Raw genomic sequence first — 19,121 nt, 5'->3', positions numbered from 1 at the left:
GCAGACTAAACAATCCCAGTTCCCTCAGTCTCTCCTCATAAGTCGTGTTCCAGCCCCCTAATAATTTTTGTTGTCCTCCGCTGGACTCTTTCCAATTTTTCCACATCCTTCTCGTAGTGTGAGGCCCAAAGGTGGACCCAGTACTCCAGATGAGGCCTCACCAATGTCGAATAGAGGGGAATGATCACGTCCCTCGATCTGCTGGCAATGCCCCTACTTATACAGCCCAAAATGCCGTTAGCCTTCTTGGCAACAAGGGCACACTGTTGACTCATATCCAGCTTCTCGCTACTGTAACCCCTTGGTTCTTTTCTGCAGAACTGCTGCCTAGCCATTCGTTCCCTAGTCTGTAGCAGTGCATGTGAATCTTCCGTCCTAAGTGCAGGAGTCTGCACTTGTCCTTGTTAACCTCATCAGGTTTCTTTTGGCCCAATCCTCTAATTTGTCTAGGTCCCTCTGTATCCTACCCCTACCCTCCAGCGTATCTACCACTCCTCCCAGTTTAGTGTAATCTGCAAACTTGCTGAGTGTGCAGTCCATGTCGTCCTCCAGATCATTGATTTTTCAAGTGGTTGCACGTTTAAACCGTTTTCCCTGCCAGCTTGGGACTTCAGATCCCTGTCTTGTTGAGCCAGATATGCTAATCTGCTACAATACAGATCCAGGGTATGACCCATGCCTCCAGAGCTGCAGACTTAACTGAAAACGGCTTAGCAAGTGTTCCTGTCTTTAGCACCCAGACACCCAGCTCCCAATGGAATCCAAACCTCAAATAAATCAGTTTTACTCTGTATAAAGCTTATACAGGGTTAACTCAAACTATCTGCCCTCTATAACACTGATAGATATGCACAGCTATTTGCTCCGTCAGGTATTAATTACTTACTCTGGGTTAATTAATAAGCTAAAAGTGATTTTATTAAGTATAAACAGTAGGATTTAAGTGGTTCCAAGTAATAACAGACAGAACAAAGTAAGTTACTGAGGTGGAAAAATTACCACACAATGTGTTTGGATCAGAACAGCCTGAGGCTCTTTTATTACAAGTATGCAGGGAGACACAGCCAGCCTAGCCGGTCTGTTTAACAAAGGAACACAGAAGCTTGTGTAGCTTAAAACCATGTTTAGTCAAACACACTTTTCATTCGTAATATCCTTTAAAACAGAAAAACAGCTCTTATTAGGAATACAAAAGCAACACGCTTTCCTATTTATTATCAGGTTGTACTTTTGCAGTTAAGACTACTAGCGATTACAGTTACATTTTGCAAGACTGGCATTTTTCATCCTCTCTCTCCTCTTGCCCCTTGTACAGAGTTATTTTAATCAAAGTTATCATGGTTAAAGTTTGGGCCTACTCAATTTTCCCTTACAATCCCCCCTTTTGTGCTTTTAGTGCAACCATTAATCTAAAAACCTTTATTTTTTATTAAAGTTTGCATTTTTAATTCCACATCAAATGGCTCAGCCTTTGGGGTTCTGGTTGAAGATAATGCATGGTCAGTATGAACATGGAAGGTGCTGCTGCTATTATTATTTATTATTACATCATTTACAACAACAACATGATCCCAAGCGAAACAGAAATATTAAAAACACTAAGAGCATTAACATTCCCATTGTAATAGCATGATGGGGTTGTTGTATAGCCTTAGTCACAGAACACATTACATCATACTTAGTACATAAAGTAGACACTTTATGGGCAGTCTGGAAAGCATGCTTTTCAATCTGATATATATTTTTGAGCACCTGAATTGTCCCTTGCAGTTCAGAGATTTTCTGAACCTTTGGTAGGAGTGAAAGCAAATTGTGAAATCAGTCAGGCACTAAGGCAGTCCAGTTGAAGGGTATTTGAAATCTTAAGGGCTGATTCTACAATCCTATTTGCAGGCCAGTAAATGATATTATTGCCTGTAGCAGTGGTGAGAATAAAATGTATGCTTTGCAAAGTGGTGGCCTTAACATACGGCTTTTATTAGCTTAGAAAAGTAGGTGTCCTGTCAGGGTAGTTCCTTGTCCCCTACCCTCCCAACAAACACAGTCATGAACAGTGACAACTTCCGCTGGGTTTTTGTACACACTGAAGCTGTGGGGGTTCCAACGGCCAGTGTGTCCATTTATTCCCTATTCCTATCCAAATATCGGGTGTTATTGCAGGAGCACTGACTTAAAAAGCGATTAGGCATACCAGGTAGTTTAATTTCCCAAATCTCTCGGTGAATTATTCAATCCTACATGCATCCTCCCCATGAACCTGGCAGAGTTCGGTTTGTGGGAGCCCACATCCCTCCATTTGGTCAATACACTTGGAAGGAGCACTGCGAACGTTTGCACTTCCACCCAAAAAATCTCCAAGTATGTCTCCAGGCCATAGATCAGATGATACTCCTGAAGTATCTGTAAGGACAGTGGGCCAAGCCTGATGCTCAAGATCACTCCAAATGGCCATTAACTGGGCATTCAGGAAATCATGAACCTCTGAACATGCCAGATCCCACTGCAGTTCCTTCCCAGCCCCAGTGATGTTTAGCACCATTGGTGGTAGCAGTTTCTGGGTCATTGAACTAAGGGCAGAAACAACATGTAACTCACCATAAGAACATAAGAACGGCCGTACCGGGTCAGACCAAAGGTCCATCTAGCCTAGTATCTGTCTACTGACAGTTGCCAATGCCAGGTGCCCCAGAGGGAGTGAACCTAACAGGCAATGATCAAGTGATCTCTCTCCTGCCATCCATCTCCATCCTCTGACAAACAGAGGCTAGGGACACCATTCCTTACCCATCCTGGCTAATAGCCATTTATGGACTTAGCCACCATGAATTTATCCAGTTCTCTTTTAAATGCTGTTATAGTCCTAGCCTTCACAACCTCCTCAGGTAAGGAGTTCCACAAGTTGACCGTGTGCTGCGTGAAGAAGAACTTCCTTTTATTTGTTTTAAACCTGCTGCCTATTAATTTCATTTGGTGACCCCTAGTTCTTGTATTATGGGAATAAGTAAATAACTTTTCCTTATTCACTTTCTCCACATCGCTCATGATTTTATATACCTCTATCATATCCCCCCTTAGTCTCCTCTTTTCCAAGATAATGAGTCCTAGCCTCTTCAATCTTTCCTCATATGAGACCCTCTCCAAACCCCTAATCATTTTAGTTGCCCTTTTCTGAACTTTTTCTAGTGCCAGTATATCTTTTTTGAGGTGACAGCAGAAGAAAAGGACAAGATGAAGTGCTAGTAACCTCTCTCTTGTCCACTGACAGACCTGTGATGCATTTGGACTTTGCTAGACAAACCAAACCATATCAGGGTGATGTGCTACTAACCTCTCCCCTGCATAATGCTAAACCATGGCTGTTCCAGGAAAGAAGAAGGAACACTCATGCTGCTGAAACCCCCAAGGTCCAGGAATTCCTGACTACAAAAGACATTAAAAATTGACCCTGGTGAAAAAGATGTAGTATTGTAAAGTGGCAGAGAGGGACTTGTGGGGACCATTCTTGGGAATGTAGAGTTAAATGGTGGGGTGGGGTTCTTCCAGGGGCTGGGCTCTGTGCTTATGGATAAGTACCATCAGAATGGACTGCCCTCCCTAATTGGCTTTGAAAGAGAGATGTGTTAGGATTTCGATGGATTGTGATTAATACTACTCTAGGAACATAAAATTCACACTGCCCTTATCTAATTTCCAAATCACCTCTACATATCCTAATTGTTCAGGAGGGGCTGCCCTTAGGTTAGCACTGCAAAGGGACTTGACCAGACACCTATGGGATGGTGCCAATAGTGCAGATGCAATTTTAAATATTTATAAAAGCCAAGAACATGAAGAGAAATTAAGACAGTTAGAGAAAGCCACAGGTATTATTACTGGAGTACAGTTAACCCAGTTACATTATATTCACACTCTGTAAAAATGCTGGTTCTGGTGGGACCCAGCTGAGAGTGCCAATTCAGGACAAATTGTTTAAAACAAGGCAGTTCTTCTTCGAGTGCTTGCTCATATCCATTCCAGTTAGGTGTGCGTGCGCCGCGTGCACGTTTGTTGGAAGATTTTTACCCTAGCAACACTCGGTGGGTCGGCTGGGCGCCCCCTGGAGTGGTGCCACTGTGGCGCCGGATATATACCCCTGCCGACTCAACCGCTCCTCAGTTCCTTCTTACCGCCCGTGTCGGTCGTTGGAACAGTGGATCTCCACCTCTCTAGCTACTCGTAGTTTTCTCGTTGTTATTGTTTATATAGTTCAAATTTCTATACTTGCAGTTAGTTTATTATTTTCTTTAACATAGTTAGTGTATATAGTTAAGAGGGGTTCGGGGATTAGCCCCTTCCTCTCACCCGGTGCCGAGGCCCACGCCCGGTTCACCGGGTTTCAAACCGTGCTCGGCCTGTCACAAGCCGATGCCTACAGGAGATCCTCACGACTCCTGCCTTAAGTGCCTCGGGGAATCCCACCTCGCAGATAAGTGCCGCATTTGCAAGGCCTTCTAGCCGCGGACCAAAAAGGAGAGGGACTTTCATCTCAGACAGCTCCTGATGGAGGCAGCTCTTACTCCTCCACCCTCGGCACTGAGTGCCAGACAGTCCGCACCAGGGAGAAGTGCATCTTCGGCATCGGAGCGCACCGGTACCGCTAAGGCCCCTCGACACCAACCGTCGCTGGCCCAGGTGTCTGCTCGGCACCGCTCCCTCTCCCCATGGGTAAAAAAACGTCGCAGTTGGAGCACCCACCTAAGTCTGACCGCCCGGCACCAACAACTGCCGTGGCACCGACAACTTCAGCACCGTCGATTCTGGTCCCACAAGCGCCATCGAGTCTGGTGCCTGACAGCTCCCCCGCATGCGCCGTAGTTGAGCTTACTATTCCCTCCACACCGGAGACATTCTCTACAGCAAGGGAACTGATTGCACTGACGGAGTCTGCGCTGCCTCAACCCCTGGCACTACCGGTGCAGGTTATACAGTCCATAGGCAAGCCTGCCGTACTGAGATCATCCTCCATTGGCACCGCTGAGAGGCACCGATCGCGGTCCCACCGGCGTTCTCGGTCCCATCGCTGATCCCGGTCCCGATGCCACTTGCAGTCCTGGTACTGTTCTCCATCTTGGTACTGGTCGTACTCGTGGCACCGTTCAGGACCCCGTTCGCCGGCCCGGTACTCTTGGTACCGATCAAGCTCCCGACACCGCTCCCAGCACAGCACCTCTCACAGCCGCTCCCGGTGTCGAGCTTCGAGATCCCGGTCGACCTCCCGGCACCGTTCTGGTCGCAGGTCCCGGTCTTGTTCCCGGTACCGGTATAGCGCCCGGTACTGCTCTCCGCTGCAGCGTACAGACAGACTACCCAGGGATGGAGACCTTTCTCGGGTTTTCAGCTCCTCCTTGGCCATCTCGCCATGCATCTATGTCATCCCATGCGGACAGTGCTTCCTATGCACAGGACCGTGACTCAGATGTCCCCAGCTGTGTCTTCCGAGAGACCCAGGCTCAAGACCAAGGACCTCATCAGTGGTCCTTCTGGACGCCTTGGGCATATCGCCAAGCCCAAGGTGGACCTCCAGTGCCATCACACTCCGTACCTTCGGAGCACCGGGTGCCGGAGGCTACTGTTAGCCACCCCCCCCTCCTGCGGGTACGGAGGACGCTCCTATTCAGGCACCAGACCCTCAGGTCCCACCGGAGCCAGACATCGCCCAAGTCCATGAGACAACAGAGGACCCAATTGTCCCTGGCCTTTCCTCTTCCTCTTCTCCAGATGAAGCGGTGGCGGGGACATCCTCCTCGGGCCCTCCTCCAATTGACCTAAGGTCACATCAAGACCTCCTGAGATGGGTGGTCCTGAATATGAACCTCCAGGTGGAGGAGGTTCCGGAGATAGAGGACCCGGTGGTAGATATTTTGTCAGCTGACACTCCCACAAGGGTAGCCTTACCATTTATTCGGATGATCCAAGCGAAGGCTGATACCATCTGGCAGTCTCCAGCATCTATTCCACCCACGGCTAGGGGAGTTGAGAGGAAGTACATGGTGCCCTCTAAGGGGTACGAGTACCTGTACGTACACCCTCCTCCCTGCTCCCTCATCGTCCAATCGGTTAACAAAAGGGAGCGTCATGGCCAGCAAGCCGCTGCCCCAAAAGCAAAGGAGGCTAGGCGCATGGATTTATTGGTACGTAAAATCTACTCTGCGGGGGGCCTCCAACTCAGGGTGGCAAACCAACAAGCCCTGCTTAGCCATTATAACTATAACACCTGGGCGGCAGTTGAGAAATTCACAGAGTTAGTCCCCCAAGACTCGCCTCGAGGGTTTGTAGCCCTTTTGGAGCAAGGAAAGAAGGTGGCGAGAATTTCTCTCCAGGCCTCATTAGACAGAGCTGACTCCACAGCCAGAACTCTGGCTTCAGGAATTGACATTAGGCGAATATCATGGCTTCAGGTGTCAGGCCTTCCACCTGAATTGCCGCATACAATACAGGACTTGCCCTTCGAAGGTCAGGGTCTATTTTTGGAAAAGACTGACCCTAGGCTGCAGAGTCTGAAGGACAATAGGGTGATCATGCGTTCGCTCGGGATGCACACACCGCAGACTCAGCGCGGACCCTTCCGGCCCCAGCCTCAGCACCCTTACCCCTCACCTAGACAGCGGCAGGACTTCGGCAGGAGGCTTGGCCGAGGCAATCGTAGACTGCAGTCCGGACCCCAAGGGGGTCAGAATCACGGCCCCGCCAAACCACCCGCGGCACCTAAACCAAACTTTTGAAGGTGCACCCGAGGGCAGCGTACCAGTTGTTCAACAGGATCCTTTCCCTCCCTTTTGCAGCCGCCTCTCCTTTTTCCTCTCTGCATGGACCCAACTAACTTCAGATCGTAGGGTCTTACGCACGGTAGAATTTGGATACCACCTTCAGTTTATTTCGTCCCCCCCCCACCCGCCATCCTCATCCTTCTTCAGGGACCCCTCTCACGAGCAAATCCTCTTGCTGGAGGTACAGTCCCTCCTTGCCATGGGGGCTATAGAGGAGGTACCAGAGGACTTGAGGGGCAAGGGGTTCTACTCCCGCTATTTCCTAATCCCCAAGACGAAGGGAGGTCTCAGACCAATTCTAGACCTGCAGGGACTCAACAAGTTCTTGATAAAGTTGAAGTTCCGCATGGTATCCCTGGGGACCATCATCCCATCCTTGGATCCTGGAGTCTGGTATGCCACCCTCGATATAAAGGATGAGTATTTTCACATTGCCATTTATCCTCGGCACAGACGGTACCTCAGGTTTGTGGTCAAGCGTCAACATTTCCAAATTACGGTCCTTCCTTTTGGCCTCTCCACAGCCCCAAGAGTGTTCACAAAGTGTATGGCCATAGTTGTCGCCTCCCTCCATCGTCGACGCATACACATCTTCCCATATCTCGACGATTGGCTCATTCGCGGGGCCTCCGAGACCCAAGTAACGCGGCACGTGGGCATCGTCAAGGACCTGTTCATCCAACAAGGCCTGATGATCAACCTAGAGAAATCTACTCTAGTTCCCACACAAAGAATAGAGTTCATTGGGGCCATTCTGGACTCCAATCTCACCAGGGCCTGCTTACCACAGCCTACAAAGATTCCCAACTACTTCGGCTCAAACTTGTCTCAGCCTCCTGGGTCACATGGCTGCCTGCACGTTCGTTACCAAGCGAGCCAGGCTACGCCTACGTCCCCTTCAAACTTGACTCTCCTCAGTATACCACCCGGGGAGACACAATATAGACAGGATCCTCATGGTTCCCCCGAGACTCCTAGGCTCCCTCGACTGGTGATTGACCCCCTCTCTGGTGTGTGCAGGGAATGCCGTTCCATCTGCCCTAGCCTTCTATGGCCCTGACGACGGATGCATCATCTCTTGGCTGGGGTGCTCACCTCAGACATCTTCACACTCAAGGCCTTTGGTCATCTCAGGAGCTGGCCTTGCACATCAGTGTCCGAGAGTTGAGAGCAGTCCTCCTTGCGTGCCAGGCGTTTCAACAGCATCTGCAAGGCCGTTGTGTCTCAGTGTTCACAGACAACACAATGGCCATGTATTACATAAACAAACGAGGGGGACATGGTTCTCCCCCCTTTTGTCAGGAAACCATTCAACTCTGGGACTTTTGTATAGCCTACTCGATAGACCTGGTAGCGTCCTTTCTCCCAGGGGTTCGGAACACTCTGGCAGATCAACTCAGCAGATCCTTCCGCTCTCACGAGTGGTCGATCCGTCTGGACATTATTCATTCTGTTTTCCAGAAGTGGGGATTTCCCCGCATAGACCTCTTCGCTTCCCGTGAGAACAGGAAATGCCAGATGTTCTGCTCCTTCCAAGGTCTCTCCCCGGGCTTGATCTCGGATGCTTTCCTGATACCGTGGACGACCCAACTGCTTTACGCCTTTCCACCGTTCCCACTGGTTCACAGGGTCCTGCTAAAGCTCCACAGGGATGGAGCTCGCTTGATCATGATCGCCTCAGCGTGGCCCAGGCTGCACTGGTACACTATGTTGCTCGACCTGTCGATAGCCAGCCCAATTACCCTGCCTCTTCACCCAGACCTCATAACTCAGGACCACGGCAGACTTCACCACCCAGACCTGCAGTCCCTTCACCTCACGGCATGCCGCCTGCGTGGTTGAGCCAGTCAGAATTATGCTGCTCTGCCTCAGTACAACAAATACTCCTGGATAGCAGGAAACCTTCCACTCGGTCTACATATCTGTCCAAGTGGAAGCGTTTTTCCTGCTGGTGCGAAACGCAAAATGTTACTCTCCCTGAGGTCTTGATCCCCACCATCCTGGACTACCTCTGGTCTCTCAAACAGGAGGGCCTAGCGGTATTATAATTGAGGGTGCACTTGGTGGCCATTTCTACCTTCCACCCAGAGGAGAGTGGCCTCTCCGTTTTTCACACCCTATGGTTTCCAGGTTCCTCAAGGGCTTGGAGCGCCTATACCCCCAATTACGCCGCCCTGCCCCTACCTGGGACCTCAACCTGGTCTTAACCAGACTTATGTCTCCACCATTCGAGCCGTTAGCAACATGCTCGCTGCTATACCTGTACTGGAAGACAGTTTTCCTCATAGCCATTACATTGGCCAGACGAGTCTCCGAGCTTCGGGCGCTCACGGTGGACCCACCGTATACTGTGTTTCACAAGGACAAGGTGCAGTTGCGACCACATGCAACGTTCCTCTCTAAAGTGGTATTGGCCTTCCATATCAATCAGGACATCTTCCTTCCGGTCTTCTTCCCAAAGCTGAACTCATCACGACAGGAGCAACAATTGCACTCCCTAGATGTCCGTAGGGCACTCGCATTATATATCGAACGGACGAAGCCCTTTCGTAAATCGCCCCAACTCTTCATCGCAGTGGCAGACTGAATGAAGGGCCTACCTGTCTCCTCCCAGAGGATCTCATCTTGGGTGACGGCATGCATCCGTACGTGCTATGACTTGGCTCATGTTCCCTCGAGCCATCTCACCGCACATTCTACCAGGGCTCAGGCTTCATCTGCTGCCTTCCTGGCTCATGTACCAATCCAGGAAATATGGCGCGCAGCTACGTGGTCCTCGATCCACACTTTTGCTTCACATTATGCTGTGGTTCAACAGTCAAGAGATGCTGCTGCCTTTTGGCTCAGCAGTTTTGCATTCTGCCATATCTCACTCCGACCCCACCGCCTAGGTAAGGCTTGGGAATCACCTAACTGGAAGGGATATGAGCAAGCACTCGAAGAAAAGACGGTTACTCACCTTTGTAACTGTTGTTCTTCGAGATGATGTGTTGCTCAAATCCATTCCAAACCCGCCCTCCTTCCCCACTGTCAGTGTAGCCGGCAAGAAGGAACTGAGGGGCGGTTGGGTCGGCAGGGGTATATATCCGGCGCCATGGCAGCGCCACTCCAGGGGGCGCCCAGCCGACCCACCGAGTGTTGCTAGGGTAAAAATCTTCGGATGAACGTGCACATGGCGCGCGCATACCTAACTGGAATGGATATGAGCAACACATCTCAAAGAACAACAGTTACAAAGGTGAGTAACCGTCTTTTACAGCCCAAGGCTGGGGTTTTTCGACCTCTAAGGCAAACCAAACCAGCCAGACAAAGAGGACTTTGGTCTCACCCCACTGGCTAGCCACAAGTCACACAAGCAATTCCCTTAGACACTCCAGTCTCCCAGTATCACCACCAGTGCCACTCATTATGGGGACAAATGGTTATGAAAACCAATACCCCAGTAAAATAAAAAAGGTTCTCTGACCAAGCCCCAGACCCAGGTCAATATACAAATGAGATCTTACCCACAAATTATGCTTTTGCCAATCCTTTAGAATATAAAATCTAAAGATTTATTCATAAAAGGAAAAAGATATAGATGAGAGCTAGAATTGGTCAAATGGAATCAATTACATACAGTAATGGCAAAGTCTTGGTTCAGGCTTATAGCAGTGATAGAATAAACTGCAGGTTCAAATCAAGTCTCTGGAGTACATCCACAGCTGGGATGGGTCAACAGTTCTTTGTCCAGAGCTTCAGTTTGTAGCAAAGTCCCTCCAGAGGTAAGAAACAGGATTGAAGACAAGATGGAGATGAGGCATCAGCCTTTTATAGTCTTTTCCAGGTGTAAGAACACCTCTTAGTTCTTACTGTGGAAAATTACAGTAAAATGGAGTCTGGAGTTACATGGGCAAGTTCCTGCATACTTTGCTGCGTTATAAGGTATATCTGCCTTCTCTCAATGGGTCAGTTGTATAGCTGATGATACTTAATGGACCATCAAGCAGGCTAGGCAGAGCTAACACCAACTTATCTGGGATGTTTCCCAGAAGCATAGCTTAAGTTTGAAACAGTATAGAGCCAATATTCATAACTTCAACTACAAAATTGATAGAGACGTATAGACAGCATAATCATAACCAGCAAACCATAACCTTGTCTTAGACACCTCATTTGACCCCCTTTATACAAGATTTGGTGCCTCTACAGGACTTTGGTTGCAACCATGTTCTATATGGTCCCAGTTCAAATCAATAATGTGACACACTCATTAGCATATTTCCCTAAAATTATATGGAGTGCAACGTCACATACCCTTTACCCACTACAGAGAGGATATAGTTTTTAGGGGTTGTGTTTTTCTCTTCCCAGGCCAGAACATTTCTCCCAGAGTCTGAATTCCAATCTCTTGTGATAGACCTCAAGGGTGGGGGAAAACGCCATTTGTTCTAACAGACAACATCACAGCTATGTTTTACCTCAGTAGGCAGGGTGGCACTCACTCATCCCTCCTTTGTTGAAGCAGTTCACCTGTAGGAATTTTTGCATAATCCATTCAATCAACCGCAAGGCCTCTTACTTTCCATAGCTGCAAGAATGAGCTAGCAGACCATCTGAGCAGGTCATTTTCTAGTCACCACAAATAGTTTTTTTGCCTGGATGTGGCAAGATTAATTTTCCAGCAGTGGGTGACTCCCCAGATTGATCTATTTGCAAACAACTTTCTGCTCCCTGCAAGGCCACAGTCCAGGCTCAATCACAGATACCTTCCTGTTACCCTGGACAGAAAAGCGATGCTTTACTCCTGATCCCACTCCTACAGAGTGCTATTAAAGATCAAACAGGATCATGCCTGGTTTATATGAATAGCCCCAGCACTGGTTCCTCCACTCTACTTGACTTCCCAGTGACATCTCCAATCTCATTCCCATTGCACCTGGATCTGATCTCCCAAGATTGTGGTTGGCTACTCCACCTGAACCTGCAATCGCTTCACCTAATGGCCTAGAAGCTCCATTGCTAAATTCCAGAGAACAGTCTTGCTTGGAGCAAATTTGCCAGGTCTTACTAAGAAGTAGAAACCCCTCCAACAGGACGCCTCCTTGTCAAAATGGAAGTGGTTCTCTGTCTGGGCTTGTCAAATCAGCATCTTGTTGATGCATTCGTCCATCCAACATATCCTTGACTGTCTGTTGCACCTAAAACATCAAGGCTTAGCAGTTTCCTCTGCCAAGGTTCATCTGGCAGCAGTATCAGCTTTCCACCTTTGTATGGATAACCAGTCTGTTTTTTCTAATGGTATAATAATCAGATTCCTTAAAGGTCTGTAAAGGATGTAGCGATGAGATGCAGATGAACAGAAAACCAGAGTTTACTTTTGTACACAGAAATCCAGTGGTTTTCCCATGGAAAAGTTCTCGCTCATTTGTTTGAGCTGAGAGACGAATTAAAACTGTTCTTAACTTTGGAGGAATCCACATATACAGACTTGATCTCTGATGTGGCATGGTGTGCAAAACTTGCTTATTTGGCTTATGTATTGCAACACCACGTGAGCAGGAAAATGCAAGGTAGAAATGAGAATCTTCTCTCCTGCATGGATAAACTGCATGGGTTTAGATCGGGGTAGACAACCTATGGCACGAGTGCCGAAGGCGGCATGTGAGCTGATTCTCAGTGGCACTCACACTGCCCGGGTCCTGGCCACCAGTTTGGGGGGCTCGGCCTTATAATTTAATTTTAAATGAAGCTTCTTAAACATTTTAAAACCTTATTTACTTTGCATACAACAATAGTTTAGTTATATGTTATAGACTCATAAAAAGAGACCTTCTAAAAGCGTTAAAATGTATTACTGGCACGCGAAACCTTAAATTAGAGTGAATAAATGAAGATGTGGCACACCACCTTTTGAAAGGTTGCTGACCCCTGGTTTAGATCTAAGTTAGCCTTCTGGTAGCAGAAGTCACAGTAGAAATGTCCCCCCCACAAACATGGCAGATCCTACTGGGAGTATTTTGGTCAATGTAATTTCTGAACATCTGAAAGGTCTGGAAGAAAAATTCAGGTTATATTTTTCTTCAGCCTATACAAAAGATTTTGACTGGATCTTTGGAGTTCTTTTGCCGTGGGAAGTGCTAAGAATCTTACAAAAATGGCTCGAGCAACTTGCCAAATTAAGGATGGACTGTGCTTTAAAGTATGGTGACATGTCTTTGGACTCATTCTGGTTGATGGTGGCAGATCAATACCCAGTAATGTCACACTGTGCTATCTCCATTCTGTTCTTGTTTTCAACAATGTACCTGTGTAAGTTTTTTAAGCCCGCCTTGCATCAAAAACAAAGAGCGTCTGAGATTGGTGGAGCAAGAGCTCCAAGTTGCATTGTTCACATTTCCTGCCAGGATTCAATGACTCTGTGCATCAGGGCAAGCTCAAATTTCTCATTAAAAGTAAGTTTTCTTTTAATAATTTTAGCACGCCCCACACACATTTTATTGAAGTGTACCTTAGACTAGAAAAGGTTGGGAAACACTGCTATAGTGGGAGCTGGTGATCTATAGCAAACACCAACTACTACCACATCTTCTGCTTTGTCTGTTAGAATATGGATCCTTAAGTGTTTATGATCATTTTCTTCTAAGTTGCCAATGACTTGGAAACAGGTAATGCCTTTTTGGACGGAGTGCCTGTCCATGTTTGCCCACTCCATGCTTCAATCTTGTGTGGAAACATGCTTTTCTAGATTAATTCAGAAAACTTTTTAAAGATCATTTCAAATCAATAAAAACTAGGAAGCCAATTTATGGTTGACTGTTCATTACAGTGAAGTTTTAATCCTTGAGGATATGACCATAACTTAAATCTACTGGCAAGTAAAATTTTGTTATTTTTAATTTGAAAAAAATACAACCCACACTTTTACTTTGTTTTGCATTTTCTCATTAGATGGCCCCACTTCCTGGTTGAGGATATATAATATAGAAGCTGGATCCTCTTTCCTCAGGAAAAGAGGATGGGCAGACTAGAAAAATGTGTCCAACTGAAACCAAAATGTCTTTCTCTCCTGCCTCAGCTAGGAGGGGAGCCAGACTTCATAGAAGCTGACAGGGACTCATTTTGTTAAGAACTTATGTTTGGCTTTGGCAGTGACTGGTAGGTGGGAAAGATAAACAGAGAAATCCAAAGCTAGATTCTCCTGTAAAATGCAGCAACGGATGAGAGATTCCTTTCAATATCAGCTGACTGTGCAGTTCTGAACTCCAATCCCCACTTTCTAGCAAAACAGGATCTGGCTGCTATGCATACTTGCCTACTGTGGGAAATGGAAAAGCTTAGAATTTGCATTTTGGCTGTTTTCTGAAACCTTGTTTTACATATTCCTTTCTGACATATGACCAGAAAAATTGACATCATTGTTTTAAACCTGGGAAATTCTCTATTCTCTTACTTTACTCCCAAAACAATGAGGCTCAAGAACTATCAACTTTTCTCTCTAACTAAAAAGGATCTAATGTTCTCTTCTGTTCATTGCTGCAGCACTGGATGTCCTGAGATTTTGAAGGGAGGCCTGAGAAATGGCACAAAAGCCTGTGGGTTAGGCAGGTATGCTGCTTTATGTCTGCATCTAGGAAGGTTAGCCACATAGTGTGTGAGAGTGGAAAACATAGAGTAAAGTATATGTATTTTATTTGCTGGAAGATTCCTCAGTTGTTGTCCCATTGAGAGAGAGAGAGATACATTTAGTCATTTTTTTAGTTCACCGTGACCTAGACTGTCAATCTTAACTTGAGTTTTCTAGGTTTTGTTGGTATAACAGCCTCTAACAATTTTAAAACATTTTTGCATCTAAGCTAACACAGTACCAAATGGTTATATTAGACCCCTATTGCTCTATCTACAAAAACAAACAAACACAAAAACATGAAATACATACAGAAACAGAAGAAACAGGAAGTTGGGGCTGTACCTCACTCTCCTCATCCTGAAAGAATGAGCAGTCATAAACTGTAACCTGATGTTACAGGCCTCCTAGTGCTATACTGAAAATACGTTGACTATTACATCTGAAGTGAGAGTAGTCAAAACTTTTACAGCATTGACAGTATTGAGTTTATCCATATTTACAATAACCTGAACTGTCTCTATTAAAACTACTTTTTGCATGTTTTAATTTTTTTAACATAACAATGAATATCTAGGTCTTGGTTTTACTAGGATCCTGTAGACATGTGTTATTCACTTTTCTTTTTTCTTTTTTTTTCTTCTCTCCATTCAGATGCAGACTTTGCAAGGTGGTACAGAAGCCATAGCCCATTTGGACCAGTTGGAAGCTGATTATTATGATCTACAGCTTCAGTTGTATGAAGTGCAGTTTGAGATTTTGAAGTATGAAGAGCTGCTGCTGACAGCACAACTTGAAAGCATCAAAAGACTTTTGTCAGGTGCAGTACACGTTTAATGTGCATAATCTTTGTTATCTAAGACAGTACTACTACTAGAACTGTAAAACTTAGAATCAGCAATTTTAGCATTCTCTAAATAAGTAAAGACTTAGGACTTTGAACATAAGTACAATTAAAATAAGTTAAAATCTGCATCTGGGAGAAGGAGGTAAATTTTTAAATCTTTATCATAGAATAGTAGAATATCAGGGTTGGAAGGGACCTGAGGAGGTCATCTAGTCCAACCCCCTGCTCAAAGCAGGACCAATTCCCAAATAATGTATTACTTTGTCTCCTTACCTTCAGTTGGAATCACATACCTAACATCTTATGCAATATTTGGAAAAATTAGGACTAGAAAGGAAGGAATTATTTTCTAAATAGTCTTGTGTACTGCATGTTTGGCTAACTTACAAGAGTTGTTGCTCTCAAAATTTTTGAAATAAATGTTTAAATGTAGCAAGTATCAGAGGGGTAGCCATGTAAGTCTGGATCTGTAAAAGTAGCAAAGAGTCCTGTGGCACCTTTTAGACATCCGACGAAGTGGGTATTCACCCACGAAAGCTCATGCTCCAATACGTCTGTTAGTCTATAAGATGCCACAGGACTCTTTGCTGCTTTTAAGTCTAGCAAGTGGCTGTCAAGGAGGCGTCATGCAAATTAGAATCCTCTAGCTGAGCTTTTGATACATTTTGAAACATTTATGCTGCCCTTATAACAGAGTTTTTAGATCAGGGACAGCAAGCTAGGGCCCCTAGACCTGATCTAGCTCACAAATCATTTAAAACCAACTCATAGACATGAAGCAGGGAAATTTAGTGTGTTTGTGTCCAGCCTGGTTTCCTGGGTTTTCTTATGCTTATACTTTTACTCAGATGTTAGCTGTCTATGCTGGCTCAATGCTAAAGGACTTGTGGAGGAAGTGTTCATCAGAAAAGTCACTCTAGAGCAGAAATTTTCAAATGTGCTCATGTTGTGAATTACGTCTTGGGAGATGGCACCTTTTCCCCCATTTACAGTAGTGTGGACCGTCTCTTCTCACATGTGTGATCTTATAACATCCTTATGTCAATTACTGTAATTGAGCCCATAGAGAGAGAGCTTAATACATTTTTAGCTGTCTTTTAATGAAATTTAGCAGTCAGCCTAGCCAGCTCTCTGCAGGCCATGAGTAAGTGCTCAATAGATAGCTCTTTGTTCACAGACTGCTTTAGGATATGATTCTAGTTTTGATCCTGATGTCACTGCACAGTTTACTTTCATGCAGCCAGAAAGGAACCTATCTAGTAAGAGAGACAAAGGAGAAAGAAGTGATTAAATCCATTTTCTTTAAATTAATATTAGCAAAACTATAATGTTATGTTGACTTTTACTTTTGGAAGGTTCACTGAGTAATTTGAAGGACCTCTGAGTTGAGAGGTACATTGTCACCAGTACTTAAATTCAGTTTGGGTATTGAGATCATTCCACTATTACCAACTTTTCCATCAAAAGAACAGTAGACCTGCTGTAAAAATAGTATACATCACTGTTTTGGTTATGGTACACTTAAGCAAGCTTTCAGATGATTACTGAATCAGAAAAATTCTTCATAGCTCACTGCTTAAGTTTTAAAAATATTCTTATTTCACAATATTACACTTTTATATTTAAGCCTTTATCCAAAAAAGCTTAAAGGGTTTGACAGACTTTATTGAATGCAACAGTCTGTTAGGAGTTAGCGTCTTTAAATAATGTACAGCAATACTACATGCAAGTTAGGACAGAATACTGAAAGAATACTGGTCCAGTTGAAATTTATGGGGGAGTTTTAGTTAGGCAGAATGAAACTACCTATTTGGAATTAATCCAGCAGAACTAGTGCAGTTACTCTTGTAAAAAATACCATAGGATCCTGCATCTCCTCTGAAACATGGCATCTCTCAAAGTACAGTGGCCTCTAACACATGCGAATTACTACTGACTCAGAGAGAAAAGTGCTGTTTATTGGATAATCAATCCTACTTCCTTTAAAGTACAGTTATGGTCAGAAAAGCAGCATTTTTCTTATGAAACAGATCTGTACTATGTACATTTTAGTAACCATTGTAAACTGGAACTACTTTTTACTCCTGGTAGCTACATTCACTCTGTAGTGCCATGAGAAGGCATCAGCAGAATTGACTAAATTCTGGCTGAGAATCTTCTTTTGATAATGCTAAAGCATTAAAGAAAAAAACACAACTTTACTTCAAAATCCTAGCTTGAATGTCCAGTTGTTAGTTAGGGAGGGAAAAAACATTGTTTTACTTGTAAATGGAACCCAGTTAGTTGCTCTGGTAGCTATTGAGACAGTAAATAGAGAATTCCATGATGATGGCCTTTAGAGTTACCAACAGAATATCTGTACTTGAATTCACATTCTGTAAATTAAGGCTTTTAAAGGGTCAACATACCCAAACAGGCCAGCTTCCTCTCTGCTGAGGGATTTGTGGTGGATGGAATGTCATCAACAGATAATGTGAGAGTTGGCTGCTAGCTTAGTATTTTAATTTATCTGGCAAGTCTGAATGTTGTGGGGCTAAACTGAAAAGGAATTATTTTAATTTGCATATTTTTCATGTTCCAGGTTATAAGAGAGCTTCAGTATTTACCAACCTCACAGACATGTTTTAAAGGCCAAAAATAATAGTTTGTGTTTTTCTGATGAAAGAAACAATAGAATTGAAAGGGAACCTGATAATGTACAAATATTTTAAAGAAAACTCTTGCATGTCCCAGTTTTAGCATTGAAGTGCTTGTTAAAGATATAATTGAGCAGGGTGGATTTGATTTAAATCACTAGTCAGGAAGACTCGATTTAATCATGGATTTCTACATAAAAGTGCATTCTTGTTGGTTGTTATAACCTTAATACACATCCTTCACAACTCAGAGATAGATGTAGGTTTCATTTTTAGAAAGGACACACTATACATAGAATCATAGACCATCAGGGTTGGAAGGGACCTCAGGAGGTCATCTAGTCCAACCCGCTGCTGAAAGCAGGACCAATCCCCAGACAGATTTTTGTCCCAGATTCCTAAGTGCCCCCCTCAAGGATTGAACTCACAACCCTGGGTTTAGCAGGTCAATGCTCAAACCTCTGAGCTATCCTTCACTCCTCCCCCCGCCCCCAACAAACACATGCCCTCGGGATGCGGGCACGGTCATCGGGGGAGGCAGACAGCAGGGGATGCGCAGAGACCATTTTTAAAGTGATTTATTTTGAAACCTTTCAGATTAGTTTTACAGCTATATCAGAAGATGAATGATTGTTTGGGTATTTTATTTACCAAAGGTAATTGAAGCAGATATTTCTGAAGTCATTGGGAAGTGAACTATCTCCAAATCAACAGGTTAACCATTAATATTTGGAGGATTTTCTTGCCATGCAGTATTAGGAGGAGAATATCACCAGACAGACATTTAAACTGTTTTATTTAACTAAAACAACAGCCTTCTGTGTTGTGGATTTTTTTTCTTCAACGGCAAACATTTAATAAATATTTTAACAAAACAAGCAAATGAATTTTTGAATGTAGTTAAACATTCAAGTTTTTTAAAATAAGGTTTGTTTTTGTTAACATTGTTTTTAACTAAAATAGTTAAATTAAATATTTAAAAAAAAAAGAAATTGACTGTGTCAGCCAGGTCAACATGAGAAACTTAAAATATTGGCTTCTGCAGGTAACTCAGTCGTCTTCACCTTCATTTTCCTGTTTGTTCATAATCTAGAAAAGAAAAACAAGCTTTCCTACTTTTCAGGTCCCAAATGATTTCTCAGTTTGGAATGAATTAGTCCAGTGGAAGAAAATATTCTTTCTACACTGGGAGAAGAAGCTACTGCTGTTAAAAGTGAGATTATCAC

General features: G+C 44.6%; 1 protein-coding gene across 3 annotated transcripts in view; it reads left to right on the top strand.

Annotated features, from left to right (window-relative positions):
• Positions 1-19,121, top strand: part of JMY (junction mediating and regulatory protein, p53 cofactor) — a 152,939-nt gene that overhangs the window by 78,922 nt on the left and 54,896 nt on the right. For all 3 annotated transcript variants that reach the window (XR_007773521.1, XM_050946892.1, XM_050946890.1), the window contains exon 5: positions 15,067-15,232. Coding sequence is in view for 2 of the 3 variants with exons in the window: in XM_050946892.1 (XP_050802849.1) it covers positions 15,067-15,232 (166 nt within the window). In the remaining variant the exon portion in view is untranslated. The remainder of the gene's footprint in view (positions 1-15,066; positions 15,233-19,121) is intronic.

Source organism: Gopherus flavomarginatus, chromosome 3 (assembly GCF_025201925.1).
Source record: "Gopherus flavomarginatus isolate rGopFla2 chromosome 3, rGopFla2.mat.asm, whole genome shotgun sequence".
Classification (NCBI taxonomy): Eukaryota; Metazoa; Chordata; order Testudines; family Testudinidae; genus Gopherus; species Gopherus flavomarginatus.
The sequence above is the reverse complement of the archived record's forward strand: the minus strand, read 5'-3'. Positions and strand labels throughout refer to the sequence as shown.